This window comes from Melanotaenia boesemani, chromosome 14, assembly GCF_017639745.1.
Source record: "Melanotaenia boesemani isolate fMelBoe1 chromosome 14, fMelBoe1.pri, whole genome shotgun sequence".
Classification (NCBI taxonomy): Eukaryota; Metazoa; Chordata; class Actinopteri; order Atheriniformes; family Melanotaeniidae; genus Melanotaenia; species Melanotaenia boesemani.
Window position 1 is genome coordinate 27,491,607 of NC_055695.1, and position 23,281 is coordinate 27,514,887.

Sequence of the window (23,281 nt, forward strand, 5' to 3'; positions counted from 1 at the left end):
CTTCTGGTAGAGTAACAGAGACGACAATCTGGCAGGGAACTGCTGCAGTCTCCAGTCAAATAAACCTTACTTCTGATTGCCAGATGTTGGTTAGGTGTGAAGAGGATGGCTGGAGCAGCTGAGGCACTGCCAACCTGCAAAACCCAGAGGGACAGCCCACCCAGCTCTCCGCCTGCAGCTGAAAGCTTACATATTTGGAAAAGAGATTTCTAGCCCAGCCAGCATGCCCAACGACAATGGCATTTTGCATGGGTCCATCCCACATACTCAACTCTGCTGCTCATCCCACATATGCATTTCCCTTACATTTAAATGGAAATAAACAGTTTCCAACAATATAAGATTTATTACCAAGAAGCATTGTTACAACAAAGAAATAATCAACCAAAACCAAATTTAATTTCTTTTTATGTTTAGTTTATTTAAATGTTTACAGAAACATTCACCTATAGGAGTTAACTGATTGCATCCTTTTTTTTGGAACATTTTCAAAAGTAGAGCTGAAAGTTGTAAAACACAAAAATGTATCAGTCCCAGCAAACTGAGAGACTGAGACAGCCAAAAATATAAATATGTTGTTTTTGGCACCATTTTTTGGCAACTACCTTTCCTACTTCTACCACACACTTATTGATCTATAACTGCTTTACATTTTATTATGACACAATAAAAGAAATAAAAACTCAAATAAAAACCTCTAAAACAAATCAGTCAAACCTGAAAGGAATGAAAGTTAAAGATGAATTATCTTTTTATCCTATAAAAGACTAAGTTTGAGGTAAATAGCTATCTTTTTTTACTGTGCGTATCATAAATGGAACTCCTCTGTTCTGTGCAAAGGTTGATCCAGACTTGCATGTCAGTGGATATGTGTTGGAGACAAACCAGCCTCCAGGCTTGCTGGCTAAATGTGGAATCCACATGCAAATGTTGTTTTGCAGAATTCAGATTTTGCATCATTTCACTTCTTAAGGTCTCAGACTTTAATGACCTTGAAAAGGGCTGTCTTCACAATCATAAGGAAAGACTGGGAGATGCAGATTTCTAAGCTTTATGAACAGTAAATCCTCAGCTCCTTCCCAATGATCAGCAGTCATGGATCCTCAAGCAGCTGCCCATGAGGGTTGTTTTACTGGTGCAAAAAGGCAGTGGTGACATGCACATGATCTAAATGTGTAAGAGGGTTCTTTTTTATGCAAATTTGTAGCAAAACACTAAGATAAGTTATATCAATAACACAGTGTTTTTATGTCATAGTTTCCTTAGTTTAGGACTCCCAAAAAGGTTGTTTAGAGGAGTTATTGAGGTCAGGCTGAGGTGTGCAAGCTGAGAGATCTTCATGTGGGGTTGCTAGAGATGTTTCAGGCTTCTGTAGCAAAGAACCTTGGCAGCGAGTCTCTGCTCTTTATACTGAAAACCTGCACAAATATGACCTTCATGAAAGAGTCATCAGAAAAGAACAATTCTTGCATCTTTCCAACACTGACAAAATTATACAAATACAAATGTTGCTTCCAGTTGCGTTGTTGTGTTGCTTCCAGTGTCCCATGGAATATTAAAGTGGCACAGAAAGGGATGGATTCAGCTGAATATCAAAATGATTTTTACCATTTTAAAGTAAACACCAGTCTGTTTGTACATGAGGAGATAACTTAAAGGTGATGGCTTCCAGAACATAATGATTGTAACTATAATTCACTGTGGACTACCTCTGGAGGCACTAGAGGAAGGTTTTTCAATGACCTTTATAGTTCCTTGACCAAAACATGACAAACTATGAACCTCTAAAGAGTTTTGCAGGAAGAACAAAGACAAATCCTCCAAAATCAAAAGCTAAATGACTTTGAAGGCGGTAAATAGTTTACAAGTGGTGATGCTTTCCATTAAGGGATATAGGGTGCATAAAACTTAGATTTTTTTTTTATTATTATTTGTGAGGTCATCAAAGAAGCAGTGGAGACTTACAATGAGTGAATATCTACCTTCTGTTGAATCATTTAGGAATAAACAGACAACATGTAGTGGAAATCTGTCTTTTTGTAGCCTCATATTCCATCATCCATATCCATGTGCAGGCCCTCACTTTTCTTATGATGAGTGGTAAGTTTTAGTTTACTCATTGACCACTTGTTTTATATGTTTTTATGTGTTGTATCTGCAGGCTCTCGGGGATTCTGATTTCCCTGCTGTGCTGAGGCAGCTGCTGCCCTTGATGAAGCCCTGCAGAGGCGAGGACAGCTCGTCCTCTGGGTCGAGGCTCAAGGAGGAGTGTGGGCCCGATGAGCTGATCCTCCTGTTGGTCTATCTTTATTCCCTGGCTGGCGAGGCCCAGCGCATGGAGCGGGATGCCAAGGAGGAGCTGGAGAAGCTGGAGAGGGAGCTGATAGGAGCGCTCACCCTGGTCATCACACGAGAGAAAAAACTCAGCCCTTTGCTCCAGAAATTCACCGGTGAGAAAATGTGCACACATTCTGTCTGATGTGTTGTAAGATGGTGTTAGCAACTGTTAGTTTCCCCTCTATCTGCCTCTAGTTCTGATAATGGGAGAATTTCTATCAAAATCCTCACACCTCATCCTTCTCCTTATGACACACTCTGGTGCACACACACTTTTCATCTGTTTTGCAAGCTGATACACGAAAAGTCGAGTGTGGGAACTTGCCTGAACTTAGTGCTCATGGATAAGTGTGAGAGAGAAAAATAATCCCTCACTTTTACCTCTGCTGTGACAGTAAGATTTCTCTGCCAACCATGCAGCCTTACTGTAAGAACACCCATTATTCCATCATATACCTAATAAGCATTCATGGTTGTGTGTGTTTGCATGGTCTGTTTTTTTTTTTTTTTTTTGGCTCCTCAGTGCAACACTAGACTTTTTCCTTTAAGAGCTGAGCTGGTTTGTGTGTGGTGGAGGAGATCAAGGCCAGCTCATGAAATGAATGAGCCGTCTACCTCCACACCACAGCCAGCTGTACCTCCCAGAGTAATAGCATCTTTTAACCTTGAGCCTTTAACACACGGTCTCCTCCCCTGCCACATAGCTCATAATTAGTCCTACTTTTAGTTTTTTGTCCATGGGGTACCTTAGCACACGCCCTGAAAAAAATACACTGAGGTTTCATCTAATATTGCGTAAAGGTTTGTGTTGTACAAAGGGTTTGTAAATCTGCAATAAAGACAGCTAACCTCCCTCTTTCCCCTTTTTTTCCTTCTCTCATTCTCTTCCTGTCCGACTTGGCTGAGTGCAGTGCAGAATGGAGGGGCCTCCTGGCAGGCGCAGGCTGAGAGATGTGGCCCAAGTTAAAAAACTTGACGTTGTTATAAACACTTCATTGAAAATAAGCCTGTCACGGTGTGCCAGGTGTGTTTAAGGCAGAAAAAAAACTATATGTGCATGCATGTCTAAGAGAAGTCTGACTGTGCGTGAAGTTTTTTTCTGTGTGGTGGAGCATGTATTTATGCGTGCACGAGCGTCTGCAGGAGGGATTTTATGGCAGCCAATGAAGTGGTTGGCTGGGGTAACATGAGGAAGAGGTTGTCTTTCTCAGCATCCAGAGCAAAACATTGATTGTGACATTCTCCCCAATTAAAGGGGTCAAATGGAAACCAGACGTTGAATGAAACCTGGTCGCCATGAGAAGAGTGTTTTTACAAATTCTTCTATTTTGTTCATTTTGGCTACAGCAAAGCAAGCTTAGTTAACACACTGCAGATACTCAGATACACACAGTGTATGTGCAAACGGGGTACACAGACACAAGAACAATATACACAGGCATGCTGGGGAAAAAAAGTAGGTTAGTAAGCAGGACAGCCTAGTGCAACATATGTTACAGACTGATGTTTAAAAGGTTTGCAAAGTTGCAAATTTAATAAACTAAAACCAACTTTGTTGTTGCGAGCTAAGCTAACAAGCATAACCACCCACAAAGACGTGCCGTTTTATTTTATTTTATTTTCTTCACTAATATATCTTTAACTTTTGTTAAAATATTGCAAAATGTTAGAGAGCCTAAATTCTTGTTAGATAGCCAAATATTTAGCAATGCTAATTTCTTTGCCCAACTCTGCTGGGCCCAGGCCTTCAGGCTGGGTGTAGTCTTTATAAGACTTAGCACAGTAAAACATAGGAAATTTATTGCATCAGCAATATGTTGATATAGAGTTTAGCAGCATTAAAGAAATTAGAGGGACACAAAACCAACCATTTGGGTTGGTCCAAATAAAAAACTAAAGTTTTTATTTTTGTAATACAGGCCAGTTTTTTTTTTTTTTTTCACTCAGTGTGTGTATACATTGGAAATGAACTTAGATACTATCTAGTTCAGTGTGTCTGTTTTATTGTTGTCTTAGGATATGGCTTTGATTACAAGCCAGAACAGTATTTATCCAAGAAAATGGTTCCGCTTATTGCAGACTGGGAAATGAGCTCTTAAACCAAACGCTCCACAGCTAACACCACATGTGGGAAGAGCCGAGCTGGTTGTGGGCAACACTGCAGAGCCAGAGCAAATGACGGGATTGGACAGGGAACCCAGACGCTACATAAAGCTCGAGGCTTATTGGCTGCTGGCAGACTGTCTGCAGTGTACGTGGGCGCGGTGTGTGTGATGTGTGCATGATGTGTGCAGGTTGTAAATGGCTCTGGGCGGTTACAGTTAATCCCTCGTTCAGTTGTTGGAAAATCTACATTTATGCTGGTTAGAAGGTAAAAATTAGGCTCTTCAGACTGTGTTATGGATTTATTTCCGGTCAGCCCTGGTGAATCTTGGTTTTCTTTGGTAAAGAATCAAACATCCGCCCGCTCCTCTAAAGTTGTTCCGCTCTCCTCTCAGCATTGGAGCAGAATAGACCAAGAACGGAAGGCCAAGCCAAATTCTCCACCCTTGGATGTGTAGTTTCCTCAGGATAATGGATCATAATTTTTCTGTACTTATGTCAGTGAGTGGGTGTACAGCTCCAGTAGTAAAAATGGGAAGTTGGTGCTGATGCTAATGATTTACTCATTGCAATGACAGACGAAGGAAAGAAGGTTTCAATGACTTGTTGAGCAAAACAGGAATGTTTACTGGAATCGAGGTGGTTTCTCGTCATGTTCAGTCGTTCATCGGGTTTGTTATTCATCCTGTCAGTGGGGTGTGTATGGAAGAGGAGAGCTGGAGTGTTGGACCTCCCCAATGCCACTGTTTGGGTTGGCACAGCAACATGAACCAGTCAGGGAACATGAAAGGGATCACACATAACTTTGTCCACTAGCTCTCCGTTTCCCTACTTTTTCAACTTTTCTTTTTTTTTGTTTTTATGTTTCCATGTCTCGTTTTCTCCTTTTTCATTTTCTTTTCTGCCTCCTTCGTTTCTCCTTTATTTAGAGGCCCTGAAGCATCAAGCCTGGTAGCAAAGGAAATAGAGCATAAGTGAGTCCAATGATTGTTCCTTATTAAATATATTTCCCCCTGTTGCACTTTGCTTCTGAAATTAGTCCCAATTATTTTTAATTGGTTGTCCTTCCTTACTTCCTCCTCTGCTAAACAAACACAAACACAGACTGATATGCACTCATACATATATGATGAGAGAACAGTAGACCTCGGGGTGACCAGAACAGCCAGTGGCATCGTTCTCTACGGGTCTCTTCATCAGATTAGCTGATGACAAGGAGTTCAGGCTTTAATTAACAGAATCTCATCAGCTCCTCTCTGCTGAGCAGTGCAGGCCACACACAGCTTTGACCTGAACCTCCCCTCAAGTCTTGCACCCCACAGTGTTCTCCCAAGTCATCACTGAGTTTGTGTCTTTGGACTGTCCCCTTGTTCTGTGGTAACTTAAGTAGCAGGTAACATAGACAGACAGGCCACAAAACCACTGATGGGTTGTTTAACATTGATCGTCTTATCACATGAAGTGTTCTGTGTGTAGGTTTGTGCTCCATTAGTCATGTGAATGTTACTTCTTTGCTTTCACACACGCACTCTAATTACCAAAGTATATTTTTGCATCCTGCATCCCTCATATTCTTTATATTCCAGCTGGGAGAGCACATTTCCTGCAGAAAGCCTCCCAGTGCGATGCACTTAGATGAGTAGCAACTACTGAAGACGAGCAGACCAAATTGTCTGGACTTACTCCTGAAAATTTCACAAGTTCATGTGTCAGAGTAGCTTTTGACAAGTTCAAACAATCTAATGGTTGTCGCAGCCTTCAGGTCAACAGCACTCCCTTACCTCTGCAGCTGCCTGAAGCAAGGCAAAGTATCCACTGGATGCTCCGTACCAACCTTAGTCTATGAAGACCCCAGCACTTATAGACACGGATAAGTTGACAACATTTAGATGTCAGCCTTCACCTCCGTTTTTTATATTTATGATAGCACATTTCAAATTTTGTTACTCCAGCCAAATATGAACCAAGGCCAAAAAGTTAAATGAACATGATAACACTGTTTAAAGAAGCACTACTGAATAGAATTTCTCAGTGAGGCACCCCCTAATGATGGCATACCTCTTGCATCCCACCAGTACTCTCGCTAGCGAATTAAAGTCAGTTTAATTTTTACTCATGTCTTTTCTCTAGCACTGTCACTTTGGGAGGGTTTTGCACCAACATTTCCAGGAATTTTAAATAGATTTATTTAGCAGAAATTCTGGTAATCTGCATGGTTTTTGCAAAATTCCAGAAAATTTATTATAAAGAGGCTGATCCCACTTGTTGGTAAGGTGGTCGGACCCACTTCAGCTCAGTTGTTTCAGTTTTTTAAACTTTCCCCGAGTCTGTTTCTGTCTGTGTCTCTACATCTGCTCTGCCAACTTGCTGGTTATTCTTCAATACACACTCTCGCTTTGAGTTCCACTTGTCATTACTCCATTATGTCAATGGTCAAAACAAAGAGTTAAATTTGTAGAAGTAAAGTAAACATGTTTGCATCCACACACCATCATATGTATGCGGTTAACAGAAGTGCAGAACGCTGCAAGTATGATCCACCAATCAGAGCTCTTCAGCACACAGCCCTGTCCATCAAGAAATCCAGGGAATCTGAAAAGTCCTATGCCACTACTGGGTGTTTTTTTTTAGGAAAAGTTTGGGGGTGAGAAATTGCTTTTCTCTCTTTCTTTCCGCTGATAATGTTCTCTTGCATTTCTTTGATGAAACAGCCACAGTGCACGTTCAAGACGGCCAGTGTATTGATATCCAGTTGGGGGCGTGTGACATGATGCATAACACTGTGGAAGTTGTGATGAGTGGTTTCTCAGCTTCCAGATGCTGCTGGGCAACGATGCCTCAGGGACTGTACATGATAAATGCCACTGTGCCATCAAAACAAGTCAGAAATGCATATTTTTTAAGGTCAGAAATTTACATAGTGCTACTTTAACAAGAGGAATGCAGAAAAATAAAGTAAGGTACCATGAAAAGGATCATTTTAGGATTTTATATAAAATATTTAAAAAGGTTTTTTTTTTTGAAAATGTAAAAGTTCTCGTGTCATATGTAGGCCAGAAACACCTATACGTTTGCCAAGTTTAGAGCAAAATAATATCCAAATAACATCTGTGAATCAGGAGATTTTTGCCACTACATGACTGACTGGACCTGAAAGTATACATGTGATGAGCATTTACAATTGAAAGCTCATTTCAAAAACAGAGAGAATATGCAGGCAAGCAGAGTTTACCACTTCAGCTAACTCTTCCATCAGCAGAAGCGACTCGTAGCTGTATGTGCAGAATCAGATTTCCTCTAGAAACAATAGGAAAAGCTGCATCCTCTTTTACCACAAACAAAAGCAGCCTCTACCAAACTCACCTGTGTGTGTTTGAGCTGCACATAGAGGCTGTCCTGCAGACGTTCAGTCAGTAAAAATACATATGTGTACCTTACATTTTTGCTACAGCACAACAAAAGCTGTAATGAGCTTTGAAAGGTATTGGGTGCAACTTATATTCTCAACAGTTAGAGTAATGATCTATGATTAGTTTGGAGGTTTTAATCAGATACAATAGACACATAAATGATTGATTCATAGATTTAGAGGCAAGTGAAAATCATTGACTTTTTTCAGGCTGGATACACTATATTTATAGCCTGAGGTAACATAAACAAAATGAAACTGACTCTGAAACAAAATCTGTGAAATGATGATTTTCTCAGCAGGCTGTAAAATGCCCGAAACAAAGGAGCTTTCTGTTCACAGGGAGGGATACGTTTGCATCATAGTTTTAAAGACATTTTTGTTGTGAGGCTGCAGGAGCGAAAATGATACCTGCAGTGTTGTCACCCAGAAGCGAGCTATCGTCTGTAAAACAAGTCCAGTCAGCAGTAGCCACGGTTTGTTGAGTAGATTTCACAGAGCTGACCCAGTGTGTGTTTACACCTCTGTTTTCTTTATGGAGTGTGTTAGTGCTCAGCAGAGAATTCCACTGCTTCTCATTTATGACAGGAAATGCACATCGTAAAAGGCTCATAAGCACTTATATCTCTGCTGGGAATTAGGCTTGTAGAATGAAAAAAGGACACTATCACGATCCCACGCAGACTTGCAAATACATACTTTCGCTTATAAAAGCAGTGGTAGAAATACATACCAGACACACATACAGGCCTGCTCCAGGGGGACCCTAACTGAGACTGCAGCCCCGGACCCCCACACACATGTCGGTGCAGGCCTGGGTCAGTTGGTGACCCTTGGTCAGAGGGTCAGAGAAGGAGTCTGGCCAGCACGCTCGTCTTCAGCACAGACACTCGTCAACTCCTCTGGGAAAACATCCATTTTTATTCTCAGATTTTGTTTTTGTTTTGTGGATTTTTTTTTTTTTTTGTGGATTTTTTTTTTTTTAGAAATGAAACTTTCACCAAATGTAGACAAATGTTAAAAACATTTCTTTTCTCGTGTGCATATGCAGGAAATCTGCATGGTATTCTTTAACTTACTTAGACTGCTGCTTGCTTCTAATTATTCTAATTTAGTTATGTTATATGGTTTTATATGATTCTGTAATGACTCGCACACCCTTTTAATTAATCTTAACATGATTTTTTAATTTTTTTGCACTGTTTCTATTTTTCTTTATATCTTCTATTATGTAAAGCACATTTAACTGATTTTATGCATGAAATGTGCTTTACAAACAGTTAACTTGCTTGGCTTTTAGATTAATGGAGGATAGATTTTTAAAAAGATATTACTGAATAAATCTGTGTATAATCCTGGTCAAATTATCGGCACCCTGATATACAACTGCAGAATAAATAAAAACAAATGAGCTGATTTGTAATAATCAGTATGCTCACTGCAAACTCTGCACTGAACAGAATCTTTAGAGAAGTGTAGCCGACTGTGTGCGAGTCTGCTTTTTACCAGACCCTCTTGGTTTTACGGTATATCTGTGTTTTATCTGTTGGTGCGGAAGAACTTGTTTACGTTTGGGATTCCAGTCAGCAGTGAAAGATGACCTGTCCTAATGTACCCGCTTTCCTCCCCAAACTGTCCCCTTTCTCTCTCTCTGTGCAACTCCATATCCTACAACTCACCCCATACAACTTCCTCCATACTCTTTTTATTTTTATGAATGAGCTAAACTCTCTAATTTACTGTCACCTCGCCCTCACCCTAAATGTTCCTTCCTGGTCTCCCTGACTGTTGGTAAAAACAGTTTCAGTGGTTTTGCTCTTCTTCTGAGGTCTGGAATAAAAAGCTTCAGCTTGTTGCACCACTTTCTGCGTCTCCGCCCTTAAACAACAGAACGATCATCTCTGTGATTGTGTCCCGTACAAGCAGAGGGACTTATCTGGAAGTCCTGGAAGTGAAGCATGTTCGTTCAGTTCTGCTCAGCTCTCCTGGGTGAAGAACTCCTCCATGGCTTCAACACCAGATGGAAGCTCTCCTGGCGCTATGAGCTGGCCCGGTCATTTCCTGTCAGGAGGCCTGGTGTTAATCAAGGCCTGAGCCAGGAGGAACGCCCCCCCAACTCCCCTACCACCACCTCCTCCTCCTTTTTTATGGCCCCTCTCCTCTTACACCCCCTCATCTAGAAGAGAGACAAAGAAATACACATTTTTTTCTCCCCTCCCCTATTTTCCCCTCTTAAGTTTATATTCTTTTGTCTTCCATACTGTACCCCTGTTTTGTTTAGTGTATGACATACTCCATAAACATTGGGGGTATTTAGGTGGTTGTAAATCAGGGTCTATGTTATCAAAGTGTCCCCACAGAGAACTGCAAGACTCAACCAAAAGATAGGAGGAGATAATAAGGAATGAGTAAAAAAGGAGTCTTTCCTTACTGGCGGTCTGGTGTCTGGTCACTTTCTGTTGCGTCTGTTTGCGTCTTCAGGATTATGATGGACAGAGTCGGAGATAGGCTTATCTCCACGCTCCACCTACTCACCTGACCTTCCCACTGACCAGACATAGCCCCTAAAACTGAGGGGGGCCACCAGTTTGGCTCCAGCCCTCCTGCCCTGTGTACTGCTATATTTTTGTCAATAACTTAACGGCGTACGTGCCTCATCTCCAGTGTTCAGCAGTGAGACGTAGCTTAGGCTTTTCTGGAGATTCATTTAGAGGACACGCCAGGAGGCTCATCCATGCATGTCCTAGAAACATGATGGATTAAGAGAGAATTCAGTTAAGGAGGGGCGGGGGGGGGGGGGGGGTTGTTGCTGTATTCTCAGATGCAGTATTTTATCCTTTTTTTTTTTTTTTTTTTTTTTTTTTTTTTAATTAACAAACACGTTAAAATCTTCATCATTCACCAGGGACAAATGTCAAACTTACCTTGAAGTGTCACTAAAGTATCTATAATCTGTCATTTCCACATAATTAATCTTGAAGTCTCTTTCAGGCTAAAGAGTTTTGTGTTATTTTAAATCTAAAGGGCAAAGTTCACCTTTTTCCTCTGGCCTGTGGTGCCGTTTATCCATCAAGGCTGTTTGGATTTGAGTTGCAGACTTGTGAAGATGGCAGCTATAGAGATGTTTGCCATCACCTGAATATAATGGAACATGATAGTAATGTCTCCATCCAGACATTTTTAACCTGACTGCTAAAATAACGGCTTCAGAGGAATTATTTACTTTGTATTTAACAAAAACATGAGCTGTATTACTGTGCAGCAAGAAGAGAGCGAAGCCAAGTTAAGTGTTGAGTGGAGGTCAGTGGGACTGGATGTTCATGTCAGCTAGCTGACCCGAAATGATCATCTTTCATTCAGGACAGATGGAACTTTTTCATCCATTAATACTAATTTGTGTTCTGGTTCAAACACGTCTGATTGAACACAACAGGCTTCCTTATACTACAATACTCCAATATTTCCTTCTTTTGGAAAGAAAAATAACAGCTGACGCTACAGCTCAAGCAGAAAAAGGGGCTTTAACTAAGTCATGGTGTCCTGATGGAGACAATGCCACCGACATATCCAGATGTTTGTTGTTTTTGGGGTTTTTTATGCTTTGCATACCACAAGCTGAGTGCCATGAAGTTTTATTGTTTGTGAATGAAGGCAGATGTTTTTATCTCATATCTACAAATCTTTAGAATCCTAACAAAACCAATCTATATCGATCGAAAGGAAAAATTGTGCATATTTGATGTGAACTTTCTGCTGGATTTTGCAAGAACACAAAGCAGCTTTGAACTCAGGAACAAAGGGAAATCTAAATTGTGCTAAATAAAGATTTCATCTGGAAATAGCTGATGAAAAGCCAAATAAAACTGACTAAGAAGCATTTAGTTTTAGCTTTTAGCACTAAGTTTTTTGGGGGGGTTCTTCTCCTTATATCTCCTTATTAGATTTTTCAATTAATATCTAGATATAAAGTCTCACTCTGGCTGTTCTCCCCAGCAGATACATACCACGAGAACTGACAAAGCAGAGGATTAACTGAACACCTCACATGCAATAACCTCTGATTTGCCACCTTCATTTCTTCAAATGAAACTTTTTACAACAAATGAGCAAAGCAACAATGATGATGATTTAAGAGGGACCAACTCTAAATGACATTCCCACAAAACAGCACACACTGCCATGTTTATGTTTTTATAATCTACAGTATGTGGTCTTCTTGGCAGCAGTTGAAACTCGTCCCGGTGGTGTGTTCAAGTGCTATTTTGTTTGCCTAAACTATGCAGGGGGTCTCTTGTGCAAAACTGAACCTCCACATTGGCTTGGTTAGTGTTGGGCAGTATGACCAAAATTATACATCATGGTATTTTTTCAAAAGGGTACCGGTTTCATGGTATTTGGTATTATTTTTTTTACCCACATACAACTGGGTGTTGACCACATTTTCCACTGAATGAGAGACAAATTAATGCATTAGATTGCCTGAGAATAACCAAGTTTATTGTCATGAAAAATACATTGTACAAAAAAACTTTAATGTCCACAGTGTCTTGATCTTAGCTGTGAATTTGTCTTTCTCCACAGAACTTTGGCTTTTGCTGTGTGCTCTACAATTAAGATCTGACTCAAGTGTTCTCCAGCTTTTTCAGTTTTACCCGAAGATGTGGAGGATGCAGATCTTAGATCTCAGATTTTCTTGGTACTCCAAAGCATGTTTGTAGCTAAGGGGGTGTCTCAAATTGCTCTTTTTGCCGCCTGCAGTGACATCTTTATCTCAACAACATTTGTAATAAATGATTGTTTGGTACATTTTTTACCTTTTAAAACTAAAGCATCTCCAGACAACAGATACGGCTGCTTATTTCTCTGTCATCATATTCAGCTTTAATGTCTGCTACAGCTGCAACATCTCCAACAACCCAGCCTCTCTGCTTCATGCATGTTTAGCATGGCAGCAGTAAAAAATGTTCTCCCCTCAAACAGTTCCTAACGTTGTTTAGGCTATTCATGCCCAAAGTTTGGTTTATAAAAGCCCTCAATCAAATTTTAAGTGTACAACTTGGTCATCAACCAGCATATGACACATTTAGTTGATGCACATTGGGCCTAAATCATATTGTGAAACTTTTAACCCTTGGTTTCTACTCAAATAACTTTAGAAAGTTCTAGTTCTTGTTCCTCTCCTTGTTAGGAGAGTATTCCTTCTCAGTACAGGCTGCTGCAGGAGAAACCTCTTACCATTAAAATCCTGCTTTCTGTAGTGTCCATTTCTTCCTTCTATCCTCTCCTTCTCCATTATTTCCTCCTATCTTCTCTTAGATTAGTCTGTTTTTGGTCCTACCCCTCACCCCTTTTCCTCAACCATGCACAATCTCGACTGTCTGTGTTGCATCTGACAGATCAGCATTATCGCATCCGACTCGGCCCTCTCTTAGTCCAGGTCGACATCTCCCTCTGAAGGGCTGAGATGAAGGGATGAATGAACCGGTTGTCTTGAACAATTTCTCACAGAGCGCTGCCGTTATCACCGGCATCCACATAGCATGGGCGTATAGACAGTGATAATGACCGTCTGCAGAGGGGACGGCTGCTGTGAGGCCAGTGTAAACTCAGCCCCCCAGAAAATAAACACATTAGACCATGCACATATACACACACACCTCTTTTATAACAGCCACCCTTGCCTTTAGGCCAGAGCTGCCCTCCCTATCACAATTGTATACTCCCCCAGCTCCATCTATAGCGTCCTTAACCTAAAACACACAAACTCCAGTCTTTGCATTGAAAGCAATCACTATTTTTAGCTGCATTTAATTTCCCTCTTCATACTGTAGCTACAGCAAATCCTCAGAAAATCCAGTGTAGGAAGAGTGTTATTTCCAGGATGGGATGTGTGGTTTTAATTTTCCCCTTTTCCTGTTTTTCTCTCTGCCCTTTTGAGACGGTTTCCTCACATATTGCTGCTGGAAGGTTTAATCGCTCTTCAGTAACATCACATCACAGTCTAAGAGTTGCACACAACCTCTCGCCTCTAATGAAACCTTCACTTATTTGTCCCAGAGTGTTGACAAAGTAACATCAGAGCTTTAAGTGTCATGTGCAAACAGTGAGTTGGTGTGTTAGATACGCTGACAAAAACACATGAATCTCCTTCCATAATCATAAAAGTCACTTTTATTTCATGCTGAAGCGCTACAAGAGATCACATATTTTCGCCTTTGTGGACACATGGACACACACACACTCACAAACATCTGCCTCTCAGGTGGGAGCCGCAGACCTCTGTTAGGCCTCCTTGCATCGCTGCACCATCAACAGCAGCTGCTTCACACTCTCACATAAACTCAAATTGAATATTCCTGAAAGTGTCTCTGGTCTTGCAGTCTACATGTTTTTAGTTGTGATACACAATCCTGCAGTTTCCAAGCCGTCCGTGACATCTCTCTGCTGGGACGTGTGAGAGAGAATTGGCCTGTTGTGTCTTGAACCACAAGATTATGAGGTTTCTGTAATACTGTGTGGCTGGCATGCATTATTGAGTGTGTGTGGTCAGCATTGTGGTCTGTTATCTGTGTAAATAGTGCTCTGCGGCTCATGAAGGGAAGGTTTTTGGGCCTGGAATATTAATTCACAAATTCAAACTGAGCCGATTCCATATTTGAGTATTTTTGTGGGAATTTAAAACATCGAGTCTGGAATAATAAGTGGCACGTCTGCGAGCGGTCACTGTAGCGTCGACCTCATCCACCCTGTAATCTACTTTTGATGTGGACCTAAACCCTACCAGGATGTGATGTTTGTGTAGGATGCCTGCCTGGATGGGTAAAGTATATGTGTGATCCTGCTTGGTAGTGGGTGCATATACAGTGTGATGTTGTCCAGCACGGGGGACTGAATCAGGAAGTACAGCTACGATTAGGAGGATCTGACATTGGCAAGAGGAGCTTCCTGTGATAGGAGGCTTCCTCTGCTTCTGTGGGACTCACATCCTTATCTCCCCCCTCCTCACTCTTTATCTATTAGTATTTATTACTCCTTTTTACTCCTCTGTATTTCATGGTTGGCTAAACAGATCAGCTGTTCACATCAAAAATAAATAAATAAAAATAAATATTATTATTTAACCATAACATTATATAGAGTCACCATGTTTCTGCTCACATTATTGGTGAAAGGTCAATCCTGTTGAAAGAAGCAGGAAAACATCCTCTCCTCTCAAAAGTATTCAGTGTAGTTTTCTTTCTTATTTTAAAGGAAAAAAACTAGCTCAGATATAAGTGGTGCTGTAACAGCATTTTCACCAGTCTCTTTAGGAACTGCCTTTAGGTTGTTGTCTCACCTGAAACCTGCCTGTAGCCACACACGGCTTGAAGCCTGGATAACACGACTCTCCTCTGATGTAAGAAGAATTCAACTGCCGTATGAGATATGTCAAGTAGAGCTACATGATATCAAAAAATGAATAAATGAGATGAATAAAAACTACTTTACTGAGCTCAACTACTCAGTCCGGCTCACCACCAGGAAGGAGATTCAGGTGAACCTGAAAAGGGCTGCAGGGGCTTCTGCAGAACAAATATCAGATCAAACAGAAGTTTCTACCATCGCTCAAATGAATAAATCCACCTGCCTCTTCAGCCTCTTTCTTTTTGCAAAAAAATGTTCTTTTTCTGTATTTTACAGCTTTTACTTTAATTTCATGACAGTGGATATAAAAAGTCTACACACCCCTGTTAAAATGCCAGGTTTTTATGATGTTAAAAAATAAACAGTGCTATGAAAGCACACCATCAGGATGAGAGGAGACATTATACATAAACTAACTTACAAAAAAAGAAAAAAGAAGTGAAATTTATGGAAGCTATTTATGTGCTTCAATTTTGGTTAGAGTTTAAAATAGTTTCCATAATTTCTACTTCCCTTTTCAAAGGAAAAGGGAAGTGGAAATTAAATTATAAATTTAATTATAAATGCATCTAAAATGAGGCTGCCACTGGCAATAATTCTGGTTATTTAACTGCTTTCATGCAACCTATATCAATAATCTTCAATGCCGAACTTCAAGGACCACCATCCTGCAGGTTTTAGATGTTTCCCTGCTGCAACACAGCTGATTAAACTTGGATGAATCCAACAGATTGTTGTCAAGTTCTGCACAGTGATCCATTAATCTGAGTCAGGTGTGCTGAACCAGTGAAACATGTAAAACCTGCAGGAGAATGGTCTTCAATGACGAAAGTTTGCGATCCCTGCTAATTTACAGCCTTTTTTTGGCATTAAGAAATGTATAACATGAATTGTAGCTGTTTTAAAAACCAGTGGAATTTCTTACCTGTTTGTGATTGTCTTCTGCGTGATAAATACAATTTATATATAAAATTACAGTGTGTAAGAATAACTGACATCTAGTGGTATAAATGGATCAAGAGATTACTTCAAATGCCAAGCACAGTTATAAATGGACGGTGGCCATCTGTAGGCAAAATTCTTCTAGACGTGAACATGTTTTCAATTGTGAGTGGATCCAGTGGCCTCAGGTGCAGCGTTGACTGCAGGTAACTTCAACATTGTGCACGTGTACTGTTTGTACTGTCTTTTTCTATGGTCCTTTAAAGGCACTACCTAATCAAACAAAGCTGGTGCTGCAGTTTTAAAGCTCAGATGGTTCTCAGTTCACACACAAAGTTGTTTGTCCATTCAGAGACACCGTAGTAAAAAATGGTGGCACAAAATGGCAGCTTCCATGTATGTGGACCCACAGCAAGTAGATTTAAATGGCTCATTCTAAGAGAATAAAAATACAAGCTTTTTTAGTAAAGTGATTAAATACCAATACAAATAGTTTTTTGTGTAAAATTATCGTCATTGACCTTTTCAGATGGTGATTTTAACCCAAAAAAACTGGATGTACCCATCTCTTTAGTACATCAATGCACTGTGCATACTTTGCATTTAAAAGTTTAAGAATTAGGGCTTCCCTGTATATTCTTTATGTATTTACACTGTAATGTGTACATACGCAGTAGTTGTGCTGCAAAACATGTAGCATCAGGTAGCTCCACTGTAGAGCCTGCATGCTGCTCAACAGGAATCATTTCCACAGTTTTTTTAATTAAAAAAATGTCATAGTACTTAAAAGGCCTGAAAACTTAGTAAATCACACATCGACAGACAGACTTGTCTTTAAGAGAAGAATGACAAGCATTAGATGTTTTTTTTTTTGTTTTTTTGTTTGTTTGTTTGTTTTTGCTTCATGCTGTGATAGTAAAGGTTTATCATAATGTTTTTTAGATTATGTTATGATTTCCAAAATCTCATCCTAATGTGTCTGTTTATCAGTCAAGTACCAGTCATACATCTGTGACTACCCACATGTTTAGCTGTGTTGTTCATTCCACAAATGCACAGTCCTTACAGGTTATACTTGGTTGTTAAGGTGACTAATCAAGCTTTCCAACGATGTATTGTAAAACACAAACTGGTATTATTAAAGGGGAAGAATAATCAACAAAACAGAAATGTCCTTACTTGACATGCTTTAGTTTACATTGCAGTATAATAAAAAGGCATTTTAATAATGACGTGCAAAGCCTGGTCAGAACTCTAACACTGCATCCAATCCTTTCAGAATAATATCACCATGAAACTGACTTTAAATTGTATTTATTACATGAAAGAGGATGATAAAAATTAGAGAAACTTGTTAGATAAAGGAAGCAAGAAATTACAAACAAGAAAGAAAAAGCATTCTTACTGCAGGAACAAAAAATGTTATATTGATTGCATTCTTTGATGAGAAAAAAGGCTGTGAATCTGCATAAATGGTGTGTGAAAGCAGTTAAGTATCAAGATTTCTACCTAATAACCTTTTTTTGGATTCCTTTTTTTATTAGATATTAGTAAAACCAGCTGTATGTTTAAAGGGAAGTGAAAATAATCAAAGCTGAAAATGACACGTAGGTAGTTACTTTAAATTTCACTTCTTTTTCATAGTTGGAACATGAGTTGGTTTTGCTTTCTGATGATGTTTCTTTTCATCCAGACAACGTGCTTTCACAGCAACACTGTCTTTGTCCTTGCTGAAACTTGATTACTCATCTTGTATAACTCACAAGGCCAACAAATCAGTATTCTCCTGAAGAAAAGTAGCTGCAGAAATTAGATTTCTTGTCTGTTCTCGTTCCCTTTTTACCTCCTCGCCTTCCTCACTGTGGGATTTCTCAGTGATACAACCTGTTCTCCGTCCGACCTCGGCGAACAGCATCAGAAGCTTGTTCTGACCTGAAAGCGCTCGCCGGCGGGGAGAACAAGTCACTGTGGCACTGCAGGTTTGTTTGAGACCCGAGTCTAAAGCCTTCGAAGATGAAGACTTTGGTGTCGTCCTCTTTGTTCTCTGCAGCTTTTGTTTCACCTCATCACTCTGCCGTGTGGAGACGAAGTGAGTCATTCCACATGCAACTGTCTGCATCAGAATGAGCAGATGAGCATGAGTCATAGGAAAGCGTATATAAGTGCTCACAAAAGCCAGAGATGAAGGAGGGAGGATGGATCCCTTTAAATGTGAGCAGCACATTGTCTGTCTTGGCTTTGCTGCAGAGCTTTCTGATGGAAAAGAAAAAACAATCCAGATTAATCAATCAATCTGTGCGTGTGTGTAATGTGTGTTGCGCCTCCACATGTGGCTTCAATCTCTGCCTTCTGTTACGTCCCACCCCTCATTTTACCCTTCAGAGAGACTTGTGACCACTGAGGACATATTATTGGTTAAAAACAAGTCATTCCTCACTGGAGAGAGTTTACCCTCTCTCCTTTTTTTCAATTTTACACCATTGTAGCTGTGAATATCTCATAGCATAAGAATCTACTTATAAACTGCCATGTTCAAAAACAAGTGTGGTAAGACCATCCAGATCAAGGCTCGTCCTTGTGTATCTGCCCTCGTGGTGAGTTGACTGATCAGGCAGTAAACAGACCCAGCATCTCAAATATCAGTGGAGTTTATTACTTTGGGTTCAGATCGGCTAGGTCGGAGTTGTTTGTTTGGCTTCCAGGTATCAAATTAAACCCGCAACGCTGTCTCAGAGTCGCATGTGTGTTCCCTCAGTCTGACCGTGCAGTAATGGCTTTACAGAGTCAACAAACAGCTATGCATGAACTTGTTTGCACAAATACACAACTCGCTGTCCAGCACTTATAGAAACTAATCTCTCTTCTCTGCTTTCCCACCGACACTCACATCTTCTATTTTTTTTTTTTTTTTTTTTCCACACCGCGTAAACAAAGTCATGTCCTGGATCAGCTGAGTAACATCTCCCGCCCACCCCTCTGTCCTCTCATCCACAGCGTGTAATTCATACCAGCAGCACCAGAAGACCACCGCAGGGTAGAGGCTACGCAGCCACCCTGACCAAAGCGTCACTCACCCATCAAACGCACACACTTTCACAAACAAATTCAGCCCCTCCTCCTCTCCTCCATCCTTGCTGCCATTATCAAACCATCTGAACAGCGTCATCATTATCTGTCCGTCTCCCACGGGATCAGCGGAGCACATAGCACAGTTATCATTCAGCAGACATACACACTCTCTCTTTCTCCCTCTCACCCCGACAAATACAGCGTGCACGCACACACACACACATCTGCAAACTGTGGAGCAAAGATCAAAGGTTAATCACGTCTTTTCATCAGTTGCACCACCCTCTCCTCTATCTGTCCTCCTCCTGTCTAATGGTTTTGTTTATGTGTGTGTTTCTGCGGTTGTGGAATCATTTCTGTCCTCACTAAAAGACATTTTGGACTTTTTTTTTGTCCTTGCAAAGTAAATAAACAGTTCTGTCCTCATCTTTCATTGTTTTCTTCTTCATCTCTTAGATATCTTTTCTTAAAAACTGCAATTCTTTGTTTATGTTTGATGATTTATTGGGAACAAAGTACTTCTGCTGTAGTTGTAAAATTTGTATTAATTTGGTGTAAGCTCTAACAAAAAGTCTGTGCAGTAGGGCTTTTTCTATGATGTCAGAGTTTAGCTGCACATTTAAGAGTCTGCAGCTTGAATGAAAATTCTCCCCCTGATCCTTTGGGTTTTTTTTTAAGAGTTCAGAAAGATGGAGAGAGTAAGAAACCCCTCCTGTGCATGAACCCCAGTCTCGACTGAAGCAGGAAGTGCTTACTCATTCAGAAGGTGTACATTTACAGAGAACTGTGTGTACCCTAAAATGGAGATATCTGAAATGGTTCAAGGGCACAAAATGGCAGTGAAGCCTGGCTACATTGAAAACAGAATCCTTGTCAGTGTTCATGCATTTTTACCTGAAAATGGTGTGATCTTGCAGCCTGAACAGCAAACATTGAAGACTTCAAGCACTGTGCTAGTAGAATAAATAGAAAATAATGGATCATCTGGAACGGAGTTGAGAAAATAAAACCCAGCAAATCCCTCTGCCACTGAATGAATTTGTCAGGAGTAGATTGTTGTTACACATTTTTTTCTCATAATTAGAAGTAGAATTAGAATAAAAAGGATCTATGCTGAGACACACACAGTCCTAGCTGCTGTATTTTGTTGTGTGGCAGTTTCTTAGTGTAACAGGCTGATTTTCATCTAGAAATTAAGCAGCCATGGAAGAGCGCATGATATTTTGCCATGAATTACAGCAGCCCTGCTCCACAGTTCATTGATGATAACCCTGGCAGGGAGGCTGGCCTGGAGCTACGCCACTCCTTCAGCTCTTCATTAGCCTGGTGTTGTGGGATGGAGCTGGGGAGCAGCCAGGCTGTGCTCAGGGCAGTCTGGGCTGCCATCCACATCATCACATTATCATGCTTCTTGGTGTGTGGGATTGAACACTTGCCAAAAGGCTTATAAGCACTTTTTACACACACTTGTAGAGATTTTGATGTCTTTGAAATCTAAATGTAAATGTTGTAGTCTTGTGTTTGTGGATTGTTGTCCATTGCAAATATTTCAAGTGTTTATGATAGCAGATTTAATGTTAACAGTAAACTTTTTATAACAACTACATCAAATGCAACCTTTGTTAAGAAGTTTCTACCCATTTTTTCCTCTTGGAGGGTGCTACCAATCCTATCACTTGACCCTACTTATTCCCTTTTGCACCATCAAGAGTGAGACGACTACAGCTTGATCCCCAAAAGAAGAGTCACCTTACCCTTTAATAACGTAGTGGTAGAAGGGAAAGTCATATCACTGTCATGCTTAGTAAATAAATTAACATCAATAATACAAGAGGTGAGCTGTTAGTCAGGTTTTGTTACAAGCCCCAAAATCAAACTGTGAGCTATTGTGAAATATTTAATTACTTCAAATCTTATATATTTAAAAAAAAAACAGTTAGTGTTTGAGATGTGTGTGGGATTATGTCTTTTATTAGTGGGGTGGCATAGCTCAAAATATCATAGCAATTATTCATTTTGTCATAGTACCAAATTTTCTGTGTAGGTTAAAAGATGTTCGTGTAACAAAACTGGATGTTGGAACATCGTAAATTCATCCCCTGGTAGCAGCAACAGCAATATTTAAATATGACTGCTAGAAGTTGGTTAACTGCCATATTGTGTATGATTTAAGGCTTAATCTAGACACTAGTAACACTGATTTACTGATTCACCTACAAGAGTACTAACCAACATGAGCTAACATCAAGAAATTTAAAAATATCACCTGAATCTTTAATTAATGACAAGCTAGACACGGTTTAGAGACAGGACAGTAGCACAAACAGGAGGTTGGTAATAGGTCCTTGTGTAAAGCAGTAAAATTTCTCAGGTTGGCATGGTTATATGGCCTTAAATCCCATTATCTACCTCTACCTTATGTTGTACTTAACCTCTTTTTGTCAAACACTTATCTTTTTTGGCTTCCTATCTGAAATAACCTGATGTAAAATAAAGGAAGTATATCTTTACAACTACATGAGCTGTATGTATAATCCTGGCCTCAAAAGAAAGCTGAGACAGGTGAGATTACTATAGAAATGTCAGAGTCAAGATATGTGTTATTTGTCAAAGTAAATTCACCTGAAACAGTTGAAATGTAAAAGGTTATCTACTCCTTAAAGAAAACTTCTTTACAGGTTTCCAGGTGTTTTAATATAGTTGTTAGGCAGGTAAATATCTCAGGAAGCCATCAGCCATTGTTGAATGGGCTTCGCTGTTAGTGGTCAGATACCATGAGGATCCAGAAAGAAGTGAAGCTTAAGACATTATATGAAGAGTGAATACTTCATTATAAAACCTTGTTCATCTCCATGGAAACTGCCAGGACTTGCAGAGTTTTTAGAGCTACAATAAACCTTTTGACCACAAAACAGCAAAATGAGGCATGATTTATGATTTTGGCCAAAGTGTTTTTTCCCCCAAAGTGATGAGACAGAAATCTTTGTAACCAGCAGGGTCTCTGCTTTCATACGACGCCTTGTTTGTGTGGTTTGCTAGAATTTAGCAGCTGTCCTCATGTTTTTGCTACATTAACATATAACTGTTTGGGTTTGAACTGTGTTTGGTTTGGTTAATGCGTGGTAGAATCTTTTAGCTGAGTTTCTCCCCATAACGTTGGTATGCTATATGTAAGGATTGCTGCTTCATAGTGTATGCAAACATCTCCTGTATTGCACAGATCTCATGCAGACCCCTGTACAGAGGAAGAAGTGAAGAAGAGGTCTGTAATGTTTGTTTTGTTCCAGGTCACAGCACAGTCAAGGTGGTATTTTAGTTGACTCTAAAAAAAGATTAATTGTGGTGGTGATTAATTTAAATGTTTAAAAGATTTCTCCTGCAAGGCCTAGGTTGTCCAACAGGCTCAACATCCTCTTCTTTAAGGCCTTCCACATGCATACTGTACCCTGATAATAGCAAACCGAACTGAACAGCACTTGTTAGGATATAATTCAACTTTCACTATGCCACATTATCTATATGTTCTTGGTTATTATGTTTATTATTGATTTATGTTGTAATAATGAATATTTTCACCTGCACTTTCATGTTAATTGTATGTCTGGTCTGTAAATCATGTAACAGCAGCTTGCGGTGGCCAAAATGTGCTAAACATTTTGGAAAATGGCTGCCACTGTAACCAGAATAAAAAAAATGCAATGACCCAACATCCAGTTTGTTCAAACAAAAATTTTGAAGATATTTACCAAATTTGGTGCTTTTATCACAAATTGAACAATTGGTTACCTGTGCCACCCACTATTTGGAGTTTTGGTTTGTTGTCAGGTTTGCAGTTATTATTCATTCTGATTATTTTATAAAAACTGTTTTTGCAAAACATCATCATCATCATTATCTGCTGCTTATTCGGCAAATGCAAAACATGTCAAGGTTATTTCCTCCGTCCTAAAACATTAATCACTGCAGGTTTTTTAACTTGTTTCAAACAATGCACCAAGAAAGTAAAATTTCTTTGCT

At 39.9% G+C, this 23,281-nt stretch overlaps 1 protein-coding gene across 1 annotated transcript in view; it reads left to right on the forward strand.

The window, feature by feature from the left end:
* scfd2 (sec1 family domain containing 2) overlaps positions 1–23,281 on the forward strand; it is a 114,464-nt gene that overhangs the window by 48,823 nt on the left and 42,360 nt on the right. The window contains exon 5 of the mRNA XM_042006466.1: positions 2,162–2,450. Coding sequence (XP_041862400.1) covers positions 2,162–2,450 — 289 coding nt within the window. The remainder of the gene's footprint in view (positions 1–2,161; positions 2,451–23,281) is intronic.